The sequence below is a fragment of the Hyla sarda genome, chromosome 11, assembly GCF_029499605.1.
Source record: "Hyla sarda isolate aHylSar1 chromosome 11, aHylSar1.hap1, whole genome shotgun sequence".
Classification (NCBI taxonomy): domain Eukaryota; kingdom Metazoa; phylum Chordata; class Amphibia; order Anura; family Hylidae; genus Hyla; species Hyla sarda.
The window spans coordinates 104,025,474-104,050,160 of record NC_079199.1 but is presented as its reverse complement, the minus strand read 5'-3'; the positions used below and the strand labels follow the sequence as shown (position 1 = coordinate 104,050,160).

The 24,687-nt window shown below is 44.5% G+C and overlaps 1 protein-coding gene across 5 annotated transcripts in view; it reads left to right on the top strand.

Moving 5' to 3' along the window:
- The window catches only part of LOC130295257 (nuclear receptor subfamily 1 group I member 3-like), a 45,598-nt gene that overhangs the window by 8,105 nt on the left and 12,806 nt on the right, over positions 1–24,687 (top strand). For all 5 annotated transcript variants that reach the window (XM_056545827.1, XM_056545825.1, XM_056545826.1 and 2 more), the window contains exons 2-4: positions 7,840–8,075; positions 12,098–12,228; positions 15,277–15,470. In XM_056545827.1, the coding sequence (XP_056401802.1) occupies positions 7,840–8,075; positions 12,098–12,228; positions 15,277–15,470 (561 nt within the window). The remainder of the gene's footprint in view (positions 1–7,839; positions 8,076–12,097; positions 12,229–15,276; positions 15,471–24,687) is intronic.

The following is a 24,687-nucleotide window of genomic DNA, read 5'->3' as shown; positions in this document are numbered from 1 at the left end:
CATTACAGGAGCGGGCAGGACTGGACACATTACAGGAGCGGGCAGGACTGGACACACATTACAGGAGCGGGCAGGACTGGACACACATTACAGGAGCGGGCAGGACTGGACACACATTACAGGAGCGGACAGGACTGGACACATTACAGGAGCGGGCAGGACTGGACACACATTACAGGAGCGGGCAGGACTGGACACACATTACAGGAGCGGTCAGGACTGGACACATTACAGGAGCGGGCAGGACTGGACACACAGTACAGGAGCGGGCAGGACTGGACACATTATAGGAGCGGGCAGGACTGGACACATTACAGGAGCGGGCAGGACTGGACACACATTACAGGAGCGGGCAGGACTGGACACACATTACAGGAGCGGGCAGGACTGGACACATTACAGGAGCGGGCAGGACTGGACACACATTACAGGAGCGGGCAGGACTGGACACATTACAGGAGCGGGCAGGACTGGACACACAGTACAGGAGCGGGCAGGACTGGACACATTATAGGAGCGGGCAGGACTGGACACATTACAGGAGCGGGCAGGACTGGACACACATTACAGGAGCGGGCAGGACTGGACACACATTACAGGAGCGGGCAGGACTGGACACATTACAGGAGCGGGCAGGACTGGACACACATTACAGGAGCGGGCAGGACTGGACACATTACAGGAGCGGGCAGGACTGGACACATTACAGGAGCGGGCAGGACTGGACACATTACAGGAGCGGGCAGGACTGGACACACATTACAGGAGCGGGCAGGACTGGACACACATTACAGGAGCGGGCAGGACTGGACACATTACAGGAGCGGGCAGGACTGGACACACATTACAGGAGCGGGCAGGACTGGACACATTACAGGAGCAGGTAGGACTGGACACAAATTACAGGAGCGGGCAGGACTGGACACACATTACAGGAGCGGGCAGGACTGGACACACATTACAGGAGCGGGCAGGACTGGACACACATTACAGGAGCGGGCAGGACTGGACACACATTACAGGAGCGGGCAGGACTGGACACATTACAGGAGCGGGCAGGACTGGACACACATTACAGGAGCGGGCAGGACTGGACACATTACAGGAGCGGGCAGGACTGGACACATTACAGGAGCGGGCAGGACTGGACACACATTACAGGAGCGGGCAGGACTGGACACACATTACAGGAGCGGGCAGGACTGGACACACATTACAGGAGCGGGCAGGACTGGACACATTACAGGAGCGGGCAGGACTGGACACACATTACAGGAGCGGGCAGGACTGGACACACATTACAGGAGCGGGCAGGACTGGACACATTACAGGAGCGGGCAGGACTGGACACACATTACAGGAGCGGGCAGGACTGGACACACATTACAGGAGCGGGCAGGACTGGACACACATTACAGGAGCGGGCAGGACTGGACACACATTACAGGAGCGGGCAGGACTGGAAACATTACAGGAGCGGGCAGGACTGGACACACATTACAGGAGCGGGCAGGACTGGACACACATTACAGGAGCGGGCAGGACTGGACACACATTACAGGAGCGGGCAGGACTGGACACACATTACAGGAGCGGGCAGGACTGGACACACATTACAGGAGCGGGCAGGACTGGACACACATTACAGGAGCGGGCAGGACTGGACACATTACAGGAGCGGGCAGGACTGGACACACATTACAGGAGCGGGCAGGACTGGACACACATTACAGGAGCGGGCAGGACTGGACACATTACAGGAGCGGGCAGGACTGGACACACATTACAGGAGCGGGCAGGACTGGACACACATTACAGGAGCGGGCAGGACTGGACACACATTACAGGAGCGGGCAGGACTGGACACACATTACAGGAGCGGGCAGGACTGGACACATTACAGGAGCGGGCAGGACTGGACACACATTACAGGAGCGGGCAGGACTGGACACACATTACAGGAGCGGGCAGGACTGGACACACATTACAGGAGCGGGCAGGACTGGACACACATTACAGGAGCGAGCAGGACTGGACACACATTACAGGAGCGGGCAGGACTGGACACACATTACAGGAGCGGGCAGGACTGGACACATTACAGGAGCTGGTAGGACTGGACACAAATTACAGGAGCGGGCAGGACTGGACACACATTACAGGAGCGGGCAGGACTGGACACACATTACAGGAGCGGGCAGGACTGGACACACATTACAGGAGCGGGCAGGACTGGACACACATTACAGGAGCGGGCAGGACTGGACACATTACAGGAGCGGGCAGGACTGGACACACATTACAGGAGCGGGCAGGACTGGACACACATTACAGGAGCGGGCAGGACTGGACACATTACAGGAGCGGGCAGGACTGGACACATTACAGGAGCGGGTAGGACTGGACACAAATTACAGGAGCGGGCAGGACTGGACACACATTACAGGAGCGGGCAGGACTGGACACACATTACAGGAGCGGGCAGGACTGGACACACATTACAGGAGCGGGCAGGACTGGACACACATTACAGGAGCGGGCAGGACTGGACACATTACAGGAGCGGGCAGGACTGGACACACATTACAGGAGCGGGCAGGACTGGACACATTACAGGAGCGGGCAGGACTGGACACATTACAGGAGCGGGCAGGACTGGACACACATTACAGGAGCGGGCAGGACTGGACACACATTACAGGAGCGGGCAGGACTGGACACACATTACAGGAGCGGGCAGGACTGGACACATTACAGGAGCGGGCAGGACTGGACACACATTACAGGAGCGGGCAGGACTGGACACACATTACAGGAGCGGGCAGGACTGGACACATTACAGGAGCGGGCAGGACTGGACACACATTACAGGAGCGGGCAGGACTGGACACACATTACAGGAGCGGGCAGGACTGGACACACATTACAGGAGCGGGCAGGACTGGACACACATTACAGGAGCGGGCAGGACTGGACACATTACAGGAGCGGGCAGGACTGGACACACATTACAGGAGCGGGCAGGACTGGACACACATTACAGGAGCGGGCAGGACTGGACACACATTACAGGAGCGGGCAGGACTGGACACACATTACAGGAGCGGGCAGGACTGGACACACATTACAGGAGCGGGCAGGACTGGACACATTACAGGAGCGGGCAGGACTGGACACACATTACAGGAGCGGGCAGGACTGGACACACATTACAGGAGCGGGCAGGACTGGACACATTACAGGAGCGGGCAGGACTGGACACACATTACAGGAGCGGGCAGGACTGGACACACATTACAGGAGCGGGCAGGACTGGACACACATTACAGGAGCGGGCAGGACTGGACACACATTACAGGAGCGGGCAGGACTGGACACATTACAGGAGCGGGCAGGACTGGACACACATTACAGGAGCGGGCAGGACTGGACACACATTACAGGAGCGGGCAGGACTGGACACACATTACAGGAGCGGGCAGGACTGGACACACATTACAGGAGCGAGCAGGACTGGACACACATTACAGGAGCGGGCAGGACTGGACACATTACAGGAGCGGGCAGGACTGGACACACATTACAGGAGCGGGCAGGACTGGACACACATTACAGGAGCGGGCAGGACTGGACACATTACAGGAGCGGGCAGGACTGGACACACATTACAGGAGCGGGCAGGACTGGACACACATTACAGGAGCGGGCAGGACTGGACACACATTACAGGAGCGGGCAGGACTGGACACACATTACAGGAGCGGGCAGGACTGGACACACATTACAGGAGCGGGCAGGACTGGACACACATTACAGGAGCGGGCAGGACTGTACACATTACAGGAGCGGGCAGGACTGGACACACATTACAGGAGCGGGCAGGACTGGACACACATTACAGGAGCGGGCAGGACTGGACACACATTACAGGAGCGGGCAGGACTGGACACACATTACAGGAGCGGGCAGGACTGGACACACATTACAGGAGCGGGCAGGACTGGACACACATTACAGGAGCGGGCAGGACTGGACACACACACATGGTTTGGATAAGAGGGCGTGTCCGTCACATCACGAGCCTCTGCCCCGTATCACCAGTCATCCGGCACGGAGTGAAGTTCGCTCCGTGCAACAGATTTCTGGGGTGCCACAGCAGAGATCACGGGGGTCCCCAGCAGGGGGACCCCTACGATCAGACATCCTATCCTTTAGATAGAGATGAGATGTCTTGGGGCGGAGTTCCCCTTTAACAGCCGTAAACTGGTTCAGTGTTATGGTAGATCTCCGCTCCGCAGACATTGCCGTCTATGGGTATGGCAGTATATAATATGTGATATGACTGCACTAAAGGTTCAGGTGAAAGGTCACTGCATAATGTAAATACAGGAGACCGCGCAAAATGTTTATCCAGGTCGTGTCATATATATGTAGAGCCGCACAAGGCCGACCATAGTCTACACCCATGTCATACAGGGGGCGGGGCTGTGATCACATGTCATTATATTACTATTATATCAGTGATGTCATACAGGGGGCGGGGCTGTGATTCCATGTCATTATATTACTATTATTATCAGTGATGTCATACAGGGGGCGGGGCTGTGATCACATGTCATTATATTACTATTATATCAGTGATGTCATACAGGGGGCGGAGCTGTGATCACATGTCATTATATTACTATTATATTATATCAATGATTTCATACAGGGGGCGGGGCTGTGATCACATGTCATTATATTACTATTATATTATATCAGTGATGTCATACAGGGGGCGGGGCTGTGATCACATGTCATTATATTACTATTATAGTATATCAGTGATGTCATACAGGGGGCGGGGCTGTGATCACATGTCATAATACTAGCATGTTATATCAGTGATGTCATACAGGGGGTGGGGCTGTGATCGCATGTCATTATATTACTATTATAGTATATCAGTGATGTCATACAGGGGGTGGGGCTGTGATCACATGTCATTATATTACTATTATATTATATCAGTGATTTCATACAGGGGGCGGGGCTGTGATCACATGTCATTACATTACTATTATATTATATCAGTGATGTCATACAGGGGGTGGGGCTGTGATCACATGTCATTATATTACTATTATATTATATCAGTGATGTCATACAGGGGGCGGGGCTGTGATTCCATGTCATTATATTACTATTATATTATATCAGTGATGTCATACAGGAGGCGGGGCTGTGATCACATGTCATTATATTACTATTATATTATATCAGTGATGTCATACAGGGGGCGGGGCTGTGATCACATGTTATTATATTACTATTATATTACATCAGTGGTGTCATACAGGGGGCGGGGCTGTGATCACATGTCATAATACTAGCATGTTATATCAGTGATGTCATACAGGGGGCGGGGCTGTGATCACATGTCATTATATTACTATTATATTATATCAGTGATTTCATATAGGGGCCGGGGCTGTGATCACATGTCATTATATAACTATTATATTATATCAGTGATGTCATACAGGGGGTGGGGCTGTGATCACATGTCATTATATTACTATTATATTATATCAGTGATGTCATACAGGGGGTGGGGCTGTGATCACATGTCATTATATTACTATTATAGTATATCAGTGATGTCATACAGGGGGCGGGGCTGTGATCACATGTCATAATACTAGCATGTTATATCAGTGATGTCATACAGGGGGAGGGGCTGTGATCGCATGTCATTATATTACTATTATAGTATATCAGTGATGTCATACAGGGGGTGGGGCTGTGATCACATGTCATTATATTACTATTATAGTATATCAGTGATGTCATACAGGGGGTGGGGCTGTGATCACATGTCATTATATTACTATTATAGTATATCAGTGATGTCATACAGGGGGCGGGGCTGTGATCACATGTCATTATATTACTATTATATTATATCAGTGATTTCATACAGGGGGCGGGGCTGTGATCACATGTCATTACATTACTATTATATTATATCAGTGATGTCATACAGGGGGTGGGGCTGTGATCACATGTCATTATATTACTATTATATTATATCAGTGATGTCATACAGGGGGCGGGGCTGTGATTCCATGTCATTATATTACTATTATATTATATCAGTGATGTCATACAGGAGGCGGGGCTGTGATCACATGTCATTATATTACTATTATATTATATCAGTGATGTCATACAGGGGGCGGGGCTGTGATCACATGTTATTATATTACTATTATATTACATCAGTGGTGTCATACAGGGGGCGGGGCTGTGATCACATGTCATAATACTAGCATGTTATATCAGTGATGTCATACAGGGGGCGGGGCTGTGATCACATGTCATTATATTACTATTATATTATATCAGTGATTTCATATAGGGGCCGGGGCTGTGATCACATGTCATTATATAACTATTATATTATATCAGTGATGTCATACAGGGGGTGGGGCTGTGATCACATGTCATTATATTACTATTATATTATATCAGTGATGTCATACAGGGGGTGGGGCTGTGATCACATGTCATTATATTACTATTTTATATCAGTGATGTCATACAGGGGGTGGGGCTGTGATCACATGTCATTATATTGCTATTATATTATATCAGTGATGTCATACAGGGGGTGGGGCTGTGATCACATGTCATTATATTACTATTATATTATATCAGTGATGTCATACAGGGGGCGGGGCTGTGATCCCATGTCATTATATTACTATTATATTATATCAGTGATGTCATACAGGGGGCGGGGCTGTGATCACATGTCATTATATTACTATTATATCAGTGATGTCATACAGGGGGTGGGGCTGTGATCACATGTCATTATATTACTATTACATTATATCAGTGATGTCATACAGGGGGCGGGGCTGTGATCACATGTCATTACATTACTATTATATTATATCAGTGATGTTATACAGGGGGCGGGGCTGTGATCACATGTCATTACATTACTATTATATTATATCAGTGATGTCATACAGGGGGCGGGGCTGTGATCACATGTCAATATATTACTATTATATTATATCAGTGATGTCATACAGGGGGCGGGGCTGTGATCACATGTCATTATATTACTATTATATTATATCAGTGATGTCATACAAGGGGCGGGGCTGTGAGCACATGTCATTACATTACTATTATATTATATCAGTGATGTCATACAGGGGGCGGGGCTGTGATCACATGTCATTATATTACTATTGTATCATTGATGTCATACAGGGGGCGGGGCTGTCATCACATGTCATTACATTACTATTATATTATATCAGTGATGTCATACAGGGGGCGGGGCTGTGATCACATGTCATTACATTACTATTATATCAGTGATGTCATACAGGGGGCAGGGCTGTGATCACATGTCATTATATTACTATTATTTTATATCAGTGATGTCATACAGGGGGCGGGGCTGTGATCACATGTCATTATATTACTATTATATTATATCAGTGATGTCATACAGGGGGCGGGGCTGTGATCACATGTCATTATATTACTATTATATTATATCAGTGATGTCATACAGGGGGCGGGGCTATGATCACATGTCATTATATTACTATTATATTATATCAGTGATGTCATACAGGGGGCGGGGCTGTGATCACATGTCATTATATTACTATTATATTATATCAGTGATGTCATACAGGGGGCGGGGCTGTGATCACATGTCATATTACTATTATATTATATCAGTGATGTCATACAGGGGGCGGTGCTGTGATATAGGGGCTGTTGTCAGTAGTAATAATGTGATCCTTCTTTTCTCCCATTTTTCAGATGAATAGACAAGACCTAGATCCCGCCATTATCCCGGCAGGCTGGAGCTCCGCCATGTTCCCAGGGTTTGAGGAGGACAGTAACAGCAGCTGTGGATCTCTGGGGGCGTCCACACTGAGCCTGAAGAGCGGAGAGAGCGAAGACAATGAGGAGAGACTGTGCTCTGTGTGCGGGGATAAGGCCAATGGCTATCACTTCCATGTCCTCACCTGCGAGGGCTGTAAGGGATTCTTCAGGTAAAAGCGTTATACGAGGAATTTACTATCTAAATCCGCACCAAATAAACCTCCTTCAGTCAGCGCAGATGAATGTCGTTTAGTTGTTTCCTCATATCTGTTTCTGAGAAAGCTGAATGGCCACTTTTTGGTAACACAATATAAGATTAACCTGTTAATTCAAACTGATTCACCATTCAGGACACTTATATTATATTACTGTATCATAGTGTCCTATATTATATTACTGTATGGTATATTGTATCATAGAGTCCTTTATTATATTATATTACTGTATCATAGTGTACTATATTATATTATATTACTGTATCATGGTGTGCTTTATTATATTATATTACTGTATGGTATATTGTATCATAGTGTACTATATTATATTACTGTATCATAGTGTACTATATTATATTACTGTATCATAGTGTACTATATTATATTACTGTATCATAGTGTACTATATTATATTACTGTATCATAGTGTACTATATTATATTATATTACTGTATGGTATATTGTATCATAGAGTCCTTTATTATATTATATTACTGTATCATAGTGTCCTATATCATATTATATTACTGTATCATAGTGTCCTATATTATATTATATTACTGTATCATGGTGTGCTTTATTATATTATATTACTGTATGGTATATTGTATCATAGTGTACTATATTATATTACTGTATCATAGTGTACTATATTATATTACTGTATCATAGTGTACTATATTATATTACTGTATCATAGTGTACTATATTATATTATATTACTGTATGGTATATTGTATCATAGTGTACTATATTATATTACTGTATCATAGTGTACTATATTATATTACTGTATCATAGTGTACTATATTATATTACTGTATCATAGTGTACTATATTATATTATATTACTGTATGGTATATTGTATCATAGTGTACTATATTATATTACTGTATCATAGTGTACTATATTATATTACTGTATCATAGTGTCCTATATCATATTATATTACTGTATCATAGTGTACTATATTATATTACTGTATCATAGTGTACTATATTATATTACTGTATCATAGTGTCCTATATTATATTACTGTATCATAGTGTACTATATTATATTACTGTATCATAGTGTCCTATATTATATTATATTACTGTATGGTATATTGTATCATAGTGTACTATATTATATTACTGTATCATAGTGTACTATATTATATTACTGTATCATAGTGTCCTATATTATATTACTGTATCATAGTGTCCTATATTATATTATATTACTGTATGGTATATTGTATTATAGTGTCCTATATTATATTACTGTATCATAGTGTCCTATATTATATTATATTACTGTATGGTATATTGTATCATAGTGTCCTATATTATATTACTGTATCATAGTGTACTATATTATATTACTGTATCATAGTGTACTATATTATATTATATTACTGTATGGTATATTGTATTATAGTGTCCTATATTATATTACTGTATCATAGTGTCCTATATTATATTATATTACTGTATGGTATATTGTATCATAGTGTACTATATTATATTACTGTATCATAGTGTCCTATATTATATTACTGTATCATAGTGTCCTATATTATATTACTGTATCATAGTGTACTATATTATATTACTGTATCATAGTGTCCTATATTATATTATATTACTGTATGGTATATTGTATCATAGTGTCCTATATTACTGTATGATATACTGTATCATAGTGTACTATATTATATTATATTACTGTATGGTATATTGTATCATAGTGTACTATATTATATTACTGTATCATAGTGTACTATATTATATTACTGTATCATAGTGTCCTATATTATATTATATTACTGTATGGTATATTGTATCATAGTGTACTATATTATATTATATTACTGTATGGTATATTGTATCATAGTGTCCTATATTATATTACTGTATCATAGTGTCCTATATTATATTACTGTATCATAGTGTCCTATATTATATTACTGTATCATAGTGTCCTATATTATATTACTGTATCATAGTGTCCTATATTATATTATATTACTGTATGGTATATTGTATCATAGTGTCCTATATTATATTACTGTATCATAGTGTCCTATATTATATTATATTACTGTATCATAGTGTCCTATATTATATTATATTACTGTATGGTATATTGTATCATAGTGTACTATATTATATTACTGTATCATAGTGTCCTATATTATATTACTGTATCATAGTGTCCTATATTATATTACTGTATCATAGTGTACTATATTATATTACTGTATGGTATATTGTATCATAGTGTACTATATTATATTACTGTATCATAGTGTACTATATTATATTACTGTATCATAGTGTACTATATTATATTACTGTATGGTATATTGTATCATAGTGTCCTATATTATATTATATTACTGTATCATAGTGTCCTATATTATATTACTGTATGGTATATTGTATCATAGTGTCCTATATTATATTATATTACTGTATTATAGTGTCCTATATCATATTATATTACTGTATCATAGTGTCCTATATTATATTATATTACTGTATCATGGTGTGCTTTATTATATTATATTACTGTATGGTATATTGTATCATAGTGTCCTATATTATATTATATTACTGTATTATAGTGTCCTATATCATATTATATTACTGTATCATAGTGTCCTATATTATATTATATTACTGTATCATGGTGTGCTTTATTATATTATATTACTGTATGGTATATTGTATCATAGTGTCCTATATTATATTACTGTATCATAGTGTCCTATATTATATTACTGTATGGTATATTGTATCATAGTGTCCTATATTATATTACTGTATCATAGTGTCCTATATTATATTACTGTATGGTATATTGTATCATAGTGTCCTATATTATATTATATTACTGTATTATATACTGTATCATAGTGTCCTATATTATATTACTGTATGATATATTGTATCACAGTGTCCTATACTATATCATATATTACTTTATCATAGTGTCCTATATTATATTACTGAATCATAGTGTCCTATATTATATCACTGTATGATATACTGTTTTATATTATTATAATAAACAATAAGAAGGTTGCAGCAGAACTCTAGGTCTTGGTGAAATAATTTATGGCTGCCAGTATATGGTATTATATTTATCTTTTTATTTTATTATATTTTTATGTATGTTGTATTATAGTACGGTATGTTTATGTTATAGTATTTTATATTACAATCTGTTGTATTATAGTACGGTATGTTTATATTACAGTAGATTACGGTATATTACAATCTGTAGTATTATAGTATGATCTCTTTATATAATAGTATATGATATTACAGTATGTTGTATTATAGTACGGTATGTTTATATTATAGTAGATTATATTACAATCTGTTGTATTATAGTATTTTATATTACAGTATATTGTATTATAGTACGGTATGTTTATATTATAGTAGATTATATTACAGTATGTTGTATTATAGTACGGTATGTTTATATTATAGTAGATTATATTACAATCTGTTGTATTATAGTATTTTATATTACAGTATATTGTATTATAGTACAGTATGTTGTATTATAGTACGGTATGTTTATATTACAGTGATTATATTACAATCTGTAGTATTATAGTATGATCTGTTTATATAATAGTATATGATATTACAGCATGTTGTATTATAGTACGGTATGTTTATATTACAGTAGATTATATTACAATCTGTTGTATTATAGTATTTTATATTACAGTATATTGTATTATAGTACGATATGTTTATATTACAGTGATTATATTACAATCTGTTGTATTATAGTATGATCTGTTTATATAATAGTATATGATATTACAGTATGTTGTATTATAGTACGGTATGTTTATATTACATTCTATTATTGTGTGGTGAATTAGATTACAGTAGATAATGCTCCACTATATGGTATTATATTTATCTTTTATTATATTCTTATGTATGTTTCTCCCTGTCTCCCTCAGGCGGTCTATCACTAAAGGTCTGACCTTCACCTGCCCGTTCACCCGCTCCTGCCCCGTCAACAAAGCCAAGCGGAGAAGGTGCCAGGCCTGCCGCCTGCAGAAATGTCTGGAGGTGGGGATGAGGAAGGACAGTAAGTTCTCCAGGCCCGATGGATATCCCCCTCCCTATAGAGGAGACTTTACATCATTCCGCTTGCATTCTAAAATGTTACTGTCATTTAAATAAACACAGACCTGTCAAAGTTTAGATCAATCGGGGTCTCAGTGCTGATCCCTGATCATTAATTATCACTGGGTGAAGCAGGCAGCAGCGCACTTCACTCCCCAACTTTGCGTGCAGGCCAATAAGCATGGGTCCATCTAAACTCCCAGACCCTTTTCTGATTCAAAGACTAAAGTGGGCCCCAAATCCCAAAATCCAGGGGCAATCTCAACTGATGCCACCAGAACCTGGCAAGTGTTAACCCCGACAGGCCAATAGGACCCTCAGGTTGGTTCCCGAGTTTAGGGTGTACATACCATAGAGCAGTGTTTCCCAACCAGGGTGCCACCAGCTGTTGCAAAACTACAACTCCCAGCATGCCCGGACAGCCAAAGGCTGTCCGGGCATGCTGGGAGTTGTAGTTTTGCAACAGCTGGAGGCACCCTGGTCAGGAAAAACTGCCATAGAGAATGCCCATGTGTATGCTATGGGACCCCATGTGGCTGGACCCTTCCTGTTTGTTACCTGTGCACCACTTTCTCATGGAGAAGAGTTTCAGAGAGAGTGGTGCTGGCCAAGGTCCTCTCCGTGCTTGGCCTAAAAGGGGTATTACAGTGAAAAACATTTTTTTTTTTTCATATCAACTGGCTCCAGAAAGTTCAACAGATTTGTAAATCACTTCTATTTTAAAAAAAATCTTCATCCTTCCAGTACTTATTATCTGCTGAAGTTGAGTTTTTCTTTTTCTGTCTGACCACAGTGCTCTCTGCTGACACCTCTGTCTGTCTCAGGGATTATCCAGAGCAGGAGAGGTTTGCTATGGGGATTTGCTCCTACTTTGGACAGTTCCTGAGACAGATAGAGGTGTCAGCGGAGAGCACTGTGGTCAGGGAGAAAAGAACAACTCTACTTCAGCAGCTGATAAGTACAGGAAGTATTACGATTTTTTAATAGAAGTCATTTACATATCTGTTTTAACTTTCTGGAACCCTTTCATGTTGCTTCAATAAACATTATCCACAAGAACATTAATTGCAGAGCCGCGCCAAAGACGAAGCCCCCTAGTAGAGGGGAGGGGGAGAATCTGTGACATCCCAGCTCAGTGCGGAAATGTGCGAAATATTAACCTGAAGATTTATCCCAGGACATGTCCCAGCCTGAATAATAACAGCGCTTATAGTGCAGGATTATACAGTTATCTGTATGTTATATAATAAGAAATATAAGGAAAGGAACAACGATGATATCAAACAAATCATAGAATATAAATAGGATGGAAAAAATAGAAATTATATAATCAGAATAAAGTGCAATAAAGTTAACAACTATAATGTAAAACAATTGTGAATACTAATAGCAATTAATAATCACAATTAATCTGCACTTTGCAGTGTCCTACTATGTGTCCCTGTGGGATAGGAGTATTGGTTGTCAGACATTTGCCTTTATTATAAATGTGTTTGGGTAAAGTTGCACTGTTTTGTACAGTTCATGTGTGATTATGTTGCTTTACAGTATATCAGTGATGTCATACAGTGGGCGGGGCTGTGATTACACGTCATTATATTACTATTATATTATATCAGTGATGTCATACAGTGGGCGGGGCTGTGATCACATGTCATTATATTACTATTATATCAGTGATGTCATACAGGGGGCGGGGCTGTGATCACATGTCATTATATTACTATTATATCAGTGATGTCATACAGGGGGCGGGGCTGTGATCACATGTCATTATATTACTATTATTATCAGTGATGTCATACAGGGGGCGGGGCTGTGATCACATGTCATTATATTACTATTATATTAGTGATGTCATACAGGGGGCGGGGCTGTGATCACATGTCATTATATTACTATTATATCAGTGATGTCATACAGGGGGCGGGGCTGTGATCACATGTCATTATATTACTATTATATCAGTGATGTCATACAGGGGGCGGGGCTGTGGTCACATGTCATTATATTACTATTATATTATATCAGTGATGTCATACAGGGGGCGGGGCTGTGATCACATGTCATTATATTACTATTATATCAGTGATGTCATACAGGGGGCGGGGCTGTGATCACATGTCATTATATTACTATTATATCAGTGATGTCATACAGGGGGCGGGGCTGTGGTCACATGTCATTATATTACTATTATATTATCAGTGATGTCATACAGGGGGCGGGGCTGTGATCACATGTCATTATATTACTATTATATCAGTGATGTCATACAGAGGGAGGGGCTGTGATCACATGTCATTATATTACTATTATATCAGTGATGTCATACAGGGGGCGGGGCTGTGATCACATGTCATTATATTACTATTATATTATCAGTGATGTCATACAGGGGGCGGGGCTGTGATCACATGTCATTATATTACCATTATATCAGTGATGTCATACAGAGGGCGGGGCTGTGATCACATGTCATTATATTACTATTATATTATATCAGTGATGTCATACAGGGATCACATGTCATTCTATTACTATTATATTATATCAGTGATGTCATAAAGGGGGCGGAGCTGTGATCACTTGTTATTATATTATATCAGTGATGTCATACAGGGGGCGGGGCTGTGATCACATGTCATTATATTACTATTATATTGTATCAGCGATGTTATACAGGGGGCGGGGCTGTGATCACATTTCATATTATATCAGTGATGTCATACAGGGGGTGGGGCTGTGATCACATGTCATTAAATTACTATTATATCAGTGATGTCATACAGGGGGCGGGGCTGTGATCACATGTCATTATATTATATCAGTGATGTAATACAGGGGGTGGGGCTGTGATCACATGTTATTATATTACTATTGTATCAGCGATGTCATACAGGGGGCGGGGCTGTGATCACATGTCATTATATTATATCAGTGATGTCATACAGGGGGCGGGGCTGTGATCACAGTGTTTGTCATTTATATATCGGTTTGTGACTTCCAGTGATCCTGTCGGAGGACGCCTTGACGGCGCGACGTGAGCTGAGGGTGAAGAAGAGACAGGAACGTCTCCAGAGGACGCAAAGGGCGCCAGAAGCGGCATCCCTGAGCGAGGAGCAGGAGCAGCTGATCTCCATCCTCATCGACGCTCACAGGAAACACTTCGATACCAATCTGGAGAATTTTGTGGATTACAGGGTGAGGGGCGCAGTGTGCTGAACCAGTGTTTAGATTTAGAGTCTGCAGAAGACCAATAACAATTTCCCAGCAATTAAATACAGAAAAGGAGGATAGGAGGAAAGTGCATAAAACCTAACTTTTAATAATCTCTAAAATTCACCAATACTGTGTGAACCCTGATACCATTAAAATATGCCAGCTATTGCTGGTCTTCACCGGACAATAATACGTAAGTCAAATTATCAATCGTTTCCTTAACCCCAACGCGTTTCTGCCACTTTTTGTGGCGTCTTCAGGACTGGCTCCCTGCCAAAGCAGGTGCGCTACCGCTCTCCAAACCCACACCGGACACCGGGCAATACTGCCCGGAGGAGCCCCGTTGTTCCAGATAATGTTACCCCATTGTTGGGAATTTTGATCTACAGTGCTGGATATTTAATGTGGGACTATTGGCAGCATCTTTATTTTTACAGGTTTCGATTGCATACCTTGGTGGCTATACATAGAAGTTTCACTGACCTAATGTAACCTTTTCCACCTATTTGATATACCTCATCTGCCATATGTTAAATTGCATACAGTGATTCCATTTCCCCCTGAGGAAGCCACCAAAAGTGGCAGAAACGCGTTGGGGTTGAGGAAACTATTGATATTTTGACTTACTTGTTATTGTTCAGTAAAGACCAGCAATAGCTGGCATATTTTAATGGTATCAGGGTTCACACAGTATTGGTGAATTTTAGAGATTATTAAAAGTTTTGTTTTATGCACTTTCCTCCTATCCTCCTTTTCTGAGCCAGTGTTTCCAAGTCCGGGTTCACGTGTAGGACCAAAATACATGTGACAATAACCTAAGCCTTCCATGTTTGATATGTCTACTGAGCCACTGTATCTAAGTCTTTCATGTGTGATGCTGTATCAGTGTATCTAAGCCTATCAAGTGTCTGCAGAATTAGAGCAGCTCAGGTTATCATGGGTAATGGCTTATCCCATTTTTTTTTAAATCAACTGGCTCCAGAATGTTAGACAGATTTGTAAATTACTTCTATTTAAAAATCTTAATCCTTCCAGTACTTATCAGCTGCTGTATGCTCAACAGGAAGTTCTTTTCTTTTCTAATTTATTTTCTGTCTGACCACAGTGCCCTCTGCTGACACCTCTGTCCATGTCAGGAACTGTCTAGAGCAGGAACAAATCCCCATAGAAAACCTCTTGTTACGCCGAGCGCTCCGGGTCCCCGCTCCTCCCCGGAGCGCTCGCTTCACTCCCTCCGCTGCAGCGCTCCGGTCACGTCCTCTGACCCGGGGCGCTGCGATCCTGCTGCCAGCCGGGATGCGATTCGCGATGCGGGTAGCGCCCGCTCGCGATGCGCACCCCGGCTCCCCTACCTGACTCGCTCCCCGTCTGTTCTGTCCCGGCGCGCGCGGCCCCGCTCCCTAGGGCGCGCGCGCGCCTGGTCTCTGCGATTTAAAGGGCCACTGCGCCGCTGATTGGCGCAGTGGTTCCAATTAGGGTTTTCACCTGTGCACTTCCCTATATTACCTCACTTCCCTTGCACTCCCTTGCCGGATCTTGTTGCCTTAGTGCCAGTGAAAGCGTTCCTTGTGTGTTCCTTGCCTGTGTTTCCAGACCTTCTGCCGTTGCCCCTGACTACGATCCTTGCTGCCTGCCCCGACCTTCTGCTACGTCCGACCTTGCTTCTGCCTACTCCCTTGTACCGCGCCTATCTTCAGCAGCCAGAGAGGTGAGCCGTTGCTAGTGGATACGACCTGGTCACTACCGCCGCAGCAAGACCATCCCGCTTTGCGGCGGGCTCTGGTGAAAACCAGTAGTGGCTTAGAACCGGTCCACTAGCACGGTCCACGCCAATCCCTCTCTGGCACAGAGGGTCCACTACCTGCCAGCCGGCATCGTGACAGTAGATCCGGCCATGGATCCCGCTGAAGTTCCTCTGCCAGTTGTCGCTGACCTCACCACGGTGGTCGCCCAGCAGTCACAACAGATAGCGCAACAAGGCCAACAGCTGTCTCAACTGACCGTTATGCTACAACAGTTGCTACCACAGCTTCAGCAGTCATCTCCTCCGCCAGCTCCTGCACCTCCTCCGCAGCGAGTGGCCGCCCCTGGGATACGCTTATCCTTGCCGGATAAATTTGATGGGGACTCTAAGTTTTGCCGTGGCTTTCTTTCCCAATGTTCCCTGCATCTGGAGATGATGTCGGACCTGTTTCCCACTGAAAGGTCTAAGGTGGCTTTCGTAGTCAGTCTTCTGTCCGGAAAAGCCCTGTCATGGGCCACACCGCTCTGGGACCGCAATGACCCCGTCACTGCCTCTGTACACTCCTTCTTCTCGGAAATCCGAAGTGTCTTTGAGGAACCTGCCCGAGCCTCTTCTGCTGAGACTGCCCTGTTGAACCTGGTCCAGGGTAATTCTTCCGTTGGCGAGTATGCCGTACAATTCCGTACACTTGCTTCAGAATTGTCCTGGAATAATGAGGCCCTCTGCGCGACCTTCAAAAAAGGCCTATCCAGCAACATTAAAGATGTTCTGGCCGCACGAGAAATTCCTGCTAATCTACATGAACTTATTCACCTAGCCACTCGCATTGACATGCGTTTTTCTGAAAGGCGTCAGGAACTCCGCCAAGATATGGACTCTGTTCGCACGAGGCGTTTCGTCTCCTCGGCTCCTCTCTCCTCTGGTCCCCTGCAATCTGTTCCTGTGCCTCCCGCCGTGGAGGCTATGCAGGTCGACCGGTCTCGCCTGACACCTCAAGAGAGGACACGACGCCGTATGGAGAACCTCTGCCTGTACTGTGCTAGTACCGAACACTTCCTGAGGGATTGTCCTATCCGTCCTCCCCGCCTGGAAAGACGTACGCTGACTCCGCACAAAGGTGAGACAGTCCTTGATGTCTACTCTGCTTCTCCACGTCTTACTGTGCCTGTGCGGATGTCTGCCTCTGCCTTCTCCTTCTCTACAGTGGCCTTCTTGGACTCTGGATCTGCAGGAAATTTTATTTTGGCCTCTCTCGTCAACAGGTTCAACATCCCAGTGACCAGTCTCGCCAGACCCCTCTACATCAATTGTGTAAATAATGAAAGATTGGACTGTACCATACGTTTCCGCACGGAGCCCCTTCTTATGAGCATCGGATCTCATCATGAGAGGATTGAACTTTTGGTCCTCCCCAATTGCACCTCGGAGATTCTCCTTGGACTTCCCTGGCTTCAACTTCATTCCCCAACCCTGGATTGGTCCACTGGGGAGATCAAGAGTTGGGGGTCCTCTTGTTCCAAGAACTGTCTAAAACCGGTTCCCAGTAACCCTTGCCGTAACTCTGTGGTTCCTCCAGTAACCGGTCTCCCTAAGGCCTATATGGACTTCGCGGATGTTTTCTGCAAAAAACAAGCTGAGACTCTACCTCCTCACAGGCCTTATGATTGCCCTATCGACCTCCTCCCGGGTACTACTCCACCCCGGGGCAGAATTTATCCTCTCTCTGCCCCAGAGACTCTTGCCATGTCCGAATACGTCCAGGAGAATCTAAAAAAGGGCTTTATCCGTAAATCCTCCTCTCCTGCCGGAGCCGGATTTTTCTTTGTGTCCAAAAAAGATGGCTCCCTACGTCCTTGCATTGACTACCGCGGTCTTAATAAAATCACGGTTAAGAACCGCTACCCCTTACCCCTCATCTCTGAACTCTTTGATCGCCTCCAAGGTGCCCACATCTTCACTAAATTGGACTTAAGAGGCGCCTATAACCTCATCCGCATCAGAGAGGGGGACGAGTGGAAAACGGCATTTAACACCAGAGATGGACACTTTGAGTATCTGGTCATGCCCTTTGGACTGTGCAATGCCCCTGCCGTCTTCCAAGACTTTGTCAATGAAATTTTTCGTGATCTGTTATACTCCTGTGTTGTGGTATATCTGGACGATATCCTAATTTTTTCTGCCAATCTAGAAGAACACCGCCAGCATGTCCGTATGGTTCTTCAGAGACTTCGTGACAACCAACTCTATGCCAAAATTGAGAAATGTCTGTTTGAATGCCAATCTCTTCCTTTTCTAGGATATTTGGTCTCTGGCCAGGGACTACAGATGGATCCAGACAAACTCTCTGCCGTCTTAAATTGGCCACGCCCCTCCGGACTCCGTGCTATCCAACGCTTTTTGGGGTTCGCCAATTATTACAGGCAATTTATTCCACATTTTTCTACCATTGTGGCTCCTATCGTGGCTTTAACCAAGAAAAATGCTGATCCCAAGTCCTGGCCTCCTCAAGCAGAAGACGCCTTTAAACGACTCAAGTCTGCCTTTTCTTCGGCTCCCGTGCTCTCCAGACCTGACCCTTCCAAACCCTTCCTATTGGAGGTTGATGCCTCCTCAGTAGGAGCTGGAGCTGTTCTTCTACAAAAAAATCCTTCCGGGCATGCTGTCACTTGTGGTTTTTTCTCTAGGACCTTCTCTCCAGCGGAGAGGAACTACTCCATCGGGGATCGAGAGCTTCTAGCCATTAAATTAGCACTTGAGGAATGGAGGCATCTGCTGGAGGGATCAAGATTTCCTGTTATTATCTACACCGACCACAAGAACCTCTCCTACCTCCAGTCGGCCCAACGGCTGAATCCTCGCCAGGCCCGGTGGTCTCTGTTCTTTGCCCGATTTAATTTTGAGATTCACTTTCGTCCTGCCGATAAGAACATTAGGGCCGATGCTCTCTCTCGTTCCTCGGATGCCTCAGAAGTTGATCTCCCTCCGCAACACATCATTCCACCTGACTGCCTGATCTCCACTTCTCCTGCCTCCATCAGGCAGACTCCTCCAGGAAAGACCTTTGTTTCTCCACGCCAACGCCTCGGAATCCTCAAATGGGGTCACTCCTCCCATCTCGCAGGTCATGCGGGCATCAAGAAATCTGTGCAACTCATCTCCCGCTTCTATTGGTGGCCGACTCTGGAGACGGATGTTGGGGACTTTGTGCGAGCCTGCACTATCTGTGCCCGGGATAAGACTCCTCGCCAGAAGCCCGCTGGTTTTCTTCATCCTCTGCCTGTCCCCGAACAGCCTTGGTCTCTGATTGGTATGGATTTTATTACTGATTTACCCCCTTCCCGTGGCAACACCGTTATTTGGGTGGTCGTTGATCGATTCTCCAAAATGGCACATTTCATCCCTCTTCCTGGTCTTCCTTCTGCGCCTCAGTTGGCTAAACAATTTTTTGTACACATTTTTCGTCTTCACGGGTTGCCTACGCAGATTGTCTCGGATAGAGGGGTCCAATTCGTGTCTAAATTCTGGAGGGCTCTCTGTAAACAACTCAAGATTAAATTAAATTTTTCCTCTGCATATCATCCCCAGTCCAATGGACAAGTAGAAAGAATTAACCAGATCCTGGGTGATTATTTGCGACATTTTGTTTCCTCCCGCCAGGATGACTGGGCAGATCTCCTTCCATGGGCCGAATTTTCGTATAACTTCAGGGTCTCTGAATCTTCCTCCAAATCCCCATTTTTCGTGGTGTACGGCCGTCACCCTCTTCCCCCCCTCCCTACCCCCTTGCCCTCTGGTCTGCCCGCTGTGGATGAAATTTCTCGTGACCTTTCCATTATATGGAGAGAGACCCAAAATTCTCTCTTACAGGCTTCTTCACGCATGAAGAGGTTCGCGGATAAGAAAAGAAGAGCTCCCCCCGTTTTTTCCCCTGGAGACAAGGTATGGCTCTCCGCTAAATATGTCCGCTTCCGTGTCCCTAGCTACAAGTTGGGACCACGCTATCTTGGTCCTTTCAAAATTTTGTGTCAAATTAATCCTGTCTCTTATAAACTTCTTCTTCCTCCTTCTCTTCGTATCCCTAATGCCTTTCACGTCTCTCTTCTTAAACCACTCATCCTCAACCGTTTTTCTCCCAAATCTGTTCCTCCCACTCCTGTTTCCGGCTCCTCGGACGTCTTCTCGGTCAAGGAAATTTTGGCTGCCAAAAAGGTCAGAGGGAAAAATTTTTTTTTAGTAGACTGGGAGGGTTGTGGTCCTGAAGAGAGATCCTGGGAACCTGAGGACAACATCCTTGACAAAAGTCTGCTCCTCAGGTTCTCAGGCTCCAAGAAGAGGGGGAGACCCAAGGGGGGGGGTACTGTTACGCCGAGCGCTCCGGGTCCCCGCTCCTCCCCGGAGCGCTCGCTTCACTCCCTCCGCTGCAGCGCTCCGGTCACGTCCTCTGACCCGGGGCGCTGCGATCCTGCTGCCAGCCGGGATGCGATTCGCGATGCGGGTAGCGCCCGCTCGCGATGCGCACCCCGGCTCCCCTACCTGACTCGCTCCCCGTCTGTTCTGTCCCGGCGCGCGCGGCCCCGCTCCCTAGGGCGCGCGCGCGCCGGGTCTCTGCGATTTAAAGGGCCACTGCGCCGCTGATTGGCGCAGTGGTTCCAATTAGGGTTTTCACCTGTGCACTTCCCTATATTACCTCACTTCCCTTGCACTCCCTTGCCGGATCTTGTTGCCTTAGTGCCAGTGAAAGCGTTCCTTGTGTGTTCCTTGCCTGTGTTTCCAGACCTTCTGCCGTTGCCCCTGACTACGATCCTTGCTGCCTGCCCCGACCTTCTGCTACGTCCGACCTTGCTTCTGCCTACTCCCTTGTACCGCGCCTATCTTCAGCAGCCAGAGAGGTGAGCCGTTGCTAGTGGATACGACCTGGTCACTACCGCCGCAGCAAGACCATCCCGCTTTGCGGCGGGCTCTGGTGAAAACCAGTAGTGGCTTAGAACCGGTCCACTAGCACGGTCCACGCCAATCCCTCTCTGGCACAGAGGGTCCACTACCTGCCAGCCGGCATCGTGACACCTCTCCTGCACTGGACAGTTCGTGACATGGACAGAGGTGTCAGCAGAGAGCACTGTAGTCAGACAGAAAGGAAATTCAAAAAGAAAAGAACTTCCTGTGTAGTGTACGGCAGCTGATAAGTACTGGACGGATTAAGATTTTTTTTTAACCATCAAACAATGAAGCTTTATTGATGATATGCATAAGAACATATTAAAATACAGTGAAAAAAGAGAAAAAAAAAAGTAACAATAGGTCCGTAGACCCGGAAACAAATAACAATAGTCAGGTACAAAAGGTAAAATTACAATATAAGATTGGAGTACACAATGAAAGTTATATAGGCATATGACACTACACTCCTGCTGGTCCCGGACACAACTACAGGTAATAGAGAATATAAAACCCGATATTCCCCCCCCCAATGCCGCATCAGTACAGCGTAAAGGTATGAGTCATATCTGGGCAATAGGTAGAAGAGAGCCAAGGCTCCCACACTCTAGTGAACAGGTCCACCGAGTCTTCCCTGATGGCTGTCAGTTTCTCATTAAGCATAATGGTATTAATCCTGTTAATTACCCCTGCCACCAAGAGGTCTGTCTTTCTCCACTGGGAAGCTATGTAAATACGGGTAGCCAAGAGTACGAATTGGAACAACTTAAACGTACGAAACGGCATCCTTGCAGGTTTATGACCCAGCAGACAGTATACTGGATCCCTCGGGACTCTATCAGGGAGGATATTGGAAAGAATGCCCAAGACCTCTGACCATAGATCTGTTACCTTAGGGCAGCTCCACCACGTATGATATAGCGTTCCCCTGACAGTGCATCCTCTAAAACACAATGGAGATACCTCTGGGAAAATAGCGTGAAGTACCGTAGGAACCCTGTACGTCCGGTGCATTAGTTTGGTGGAAGTCTCGGACAGGGAAACCTGCCAGCTCCCTTTGCTAATCACGGTGCAACACTCCCTCCACTGTGACAAGGTAAGAGATATCCCTAAGTCCTCCTCCCATTGCGCCATGTATTTAAGCTTAGCTTCTGCCGGTGGGGCATTAAAATGTGCGTATAATATGGAGAGAAGCCCAGCTCTATCAGGAGTGTACAGCATGTGTCTTTCAAATGAGGTAGGATCAATTAATCTACCAGATACATTATGAGATCCGTAGAAAGATACTATTTGTCGTGCCCTAAATTGTTCTGAGGCTGGCACACTGAACTGTTGGTGTAGCTGTGTCAAAGTCGGGAAGGTGCGACCTACCAGAAATCTAGAAAGGTGAGTAAGGTTCTTGTCCGTCCACCATTGAAATGCAGTTGGTGAAAGGCCAGGAGGGAAGAGGGGGTGCGAGAGAAATGGAAGTAAAGGGGAGGGAGAAGATTGCAGTAAAAACTTAAAGCGAACCCGACGCCAAAGAGACAATGCATGTAGAGTTACAAGAGCTGAAGAAGGTAAGTACACTGAAATCGCCTGACCTGACCACATAAGCACAGTCAGGGAGTATGGTAGCACCAGGGCCCCCTCCAATTCCACCCACCGTGGAGCGTCCGTTACTATATTAACCTGAGCCAGCTGAGCTATGCTTGCTGCGTAGTAATATTTAATTAAATTGGGTACTGACAAGCCACCTAAACGTTTATGGTAATGCATTATAGGTTTACATATCCTAGGTCTTTTATGGGACCAAACGTAAGTCATAATTTCCTTCTGTAATGCCATTAGGTCAGTTTTGGGAACAGGGATGGGCAGTGCACGAAAAAGATACAGTATCTTGGGCAAAACCACCATTCTGACCACATTTATCCTACCCACCCAGGAGATATAAGGATAATCCCATCTCTTCATGTCAGCCTTAAGTGAGTTATACAATGGAACATAGTTTGCCTCGTAAAGCGACGCAAACTTTTCTGTCAATTTTATCCCCAGATACTGCAAGCCACCAACGGCGTCTCTAAATCCAAAGTTCAGTGAGATGAGGTGTCTGACTTGAGTGGGGACATTACAATATAACGCTTCAGATTTGGTCACATTAATGCGCAGACCCGATACAGAGGCAAATATATCCAATATCCTCATCAAATTAGGCAAGGACACTAGCAGATTAGTGACTGTAAGCAAAAAATCATCAGCAAACAGACTGCATTTATATTCCCCCCCCCCCCACCCTCACCCCCCGAATATCCTCCAGTTGCCTTATGTGTGCCGCCAAGGGTTCCATCATTAGAGCGAACAGGGCAGGCGACAAAGGACACCCCTGTCTAGTGCCTCTACAAATATTTATAGGGGTAGGCTTGGTGGAAGGCAATTTAAGATAGGCTATGGGATTGGAATATATGTGTCGGAGTATAGTGATGAAAGATCCCTGGAGACCAAACTTCCCCAATACCATAAACATATATGACCAAGCTACAC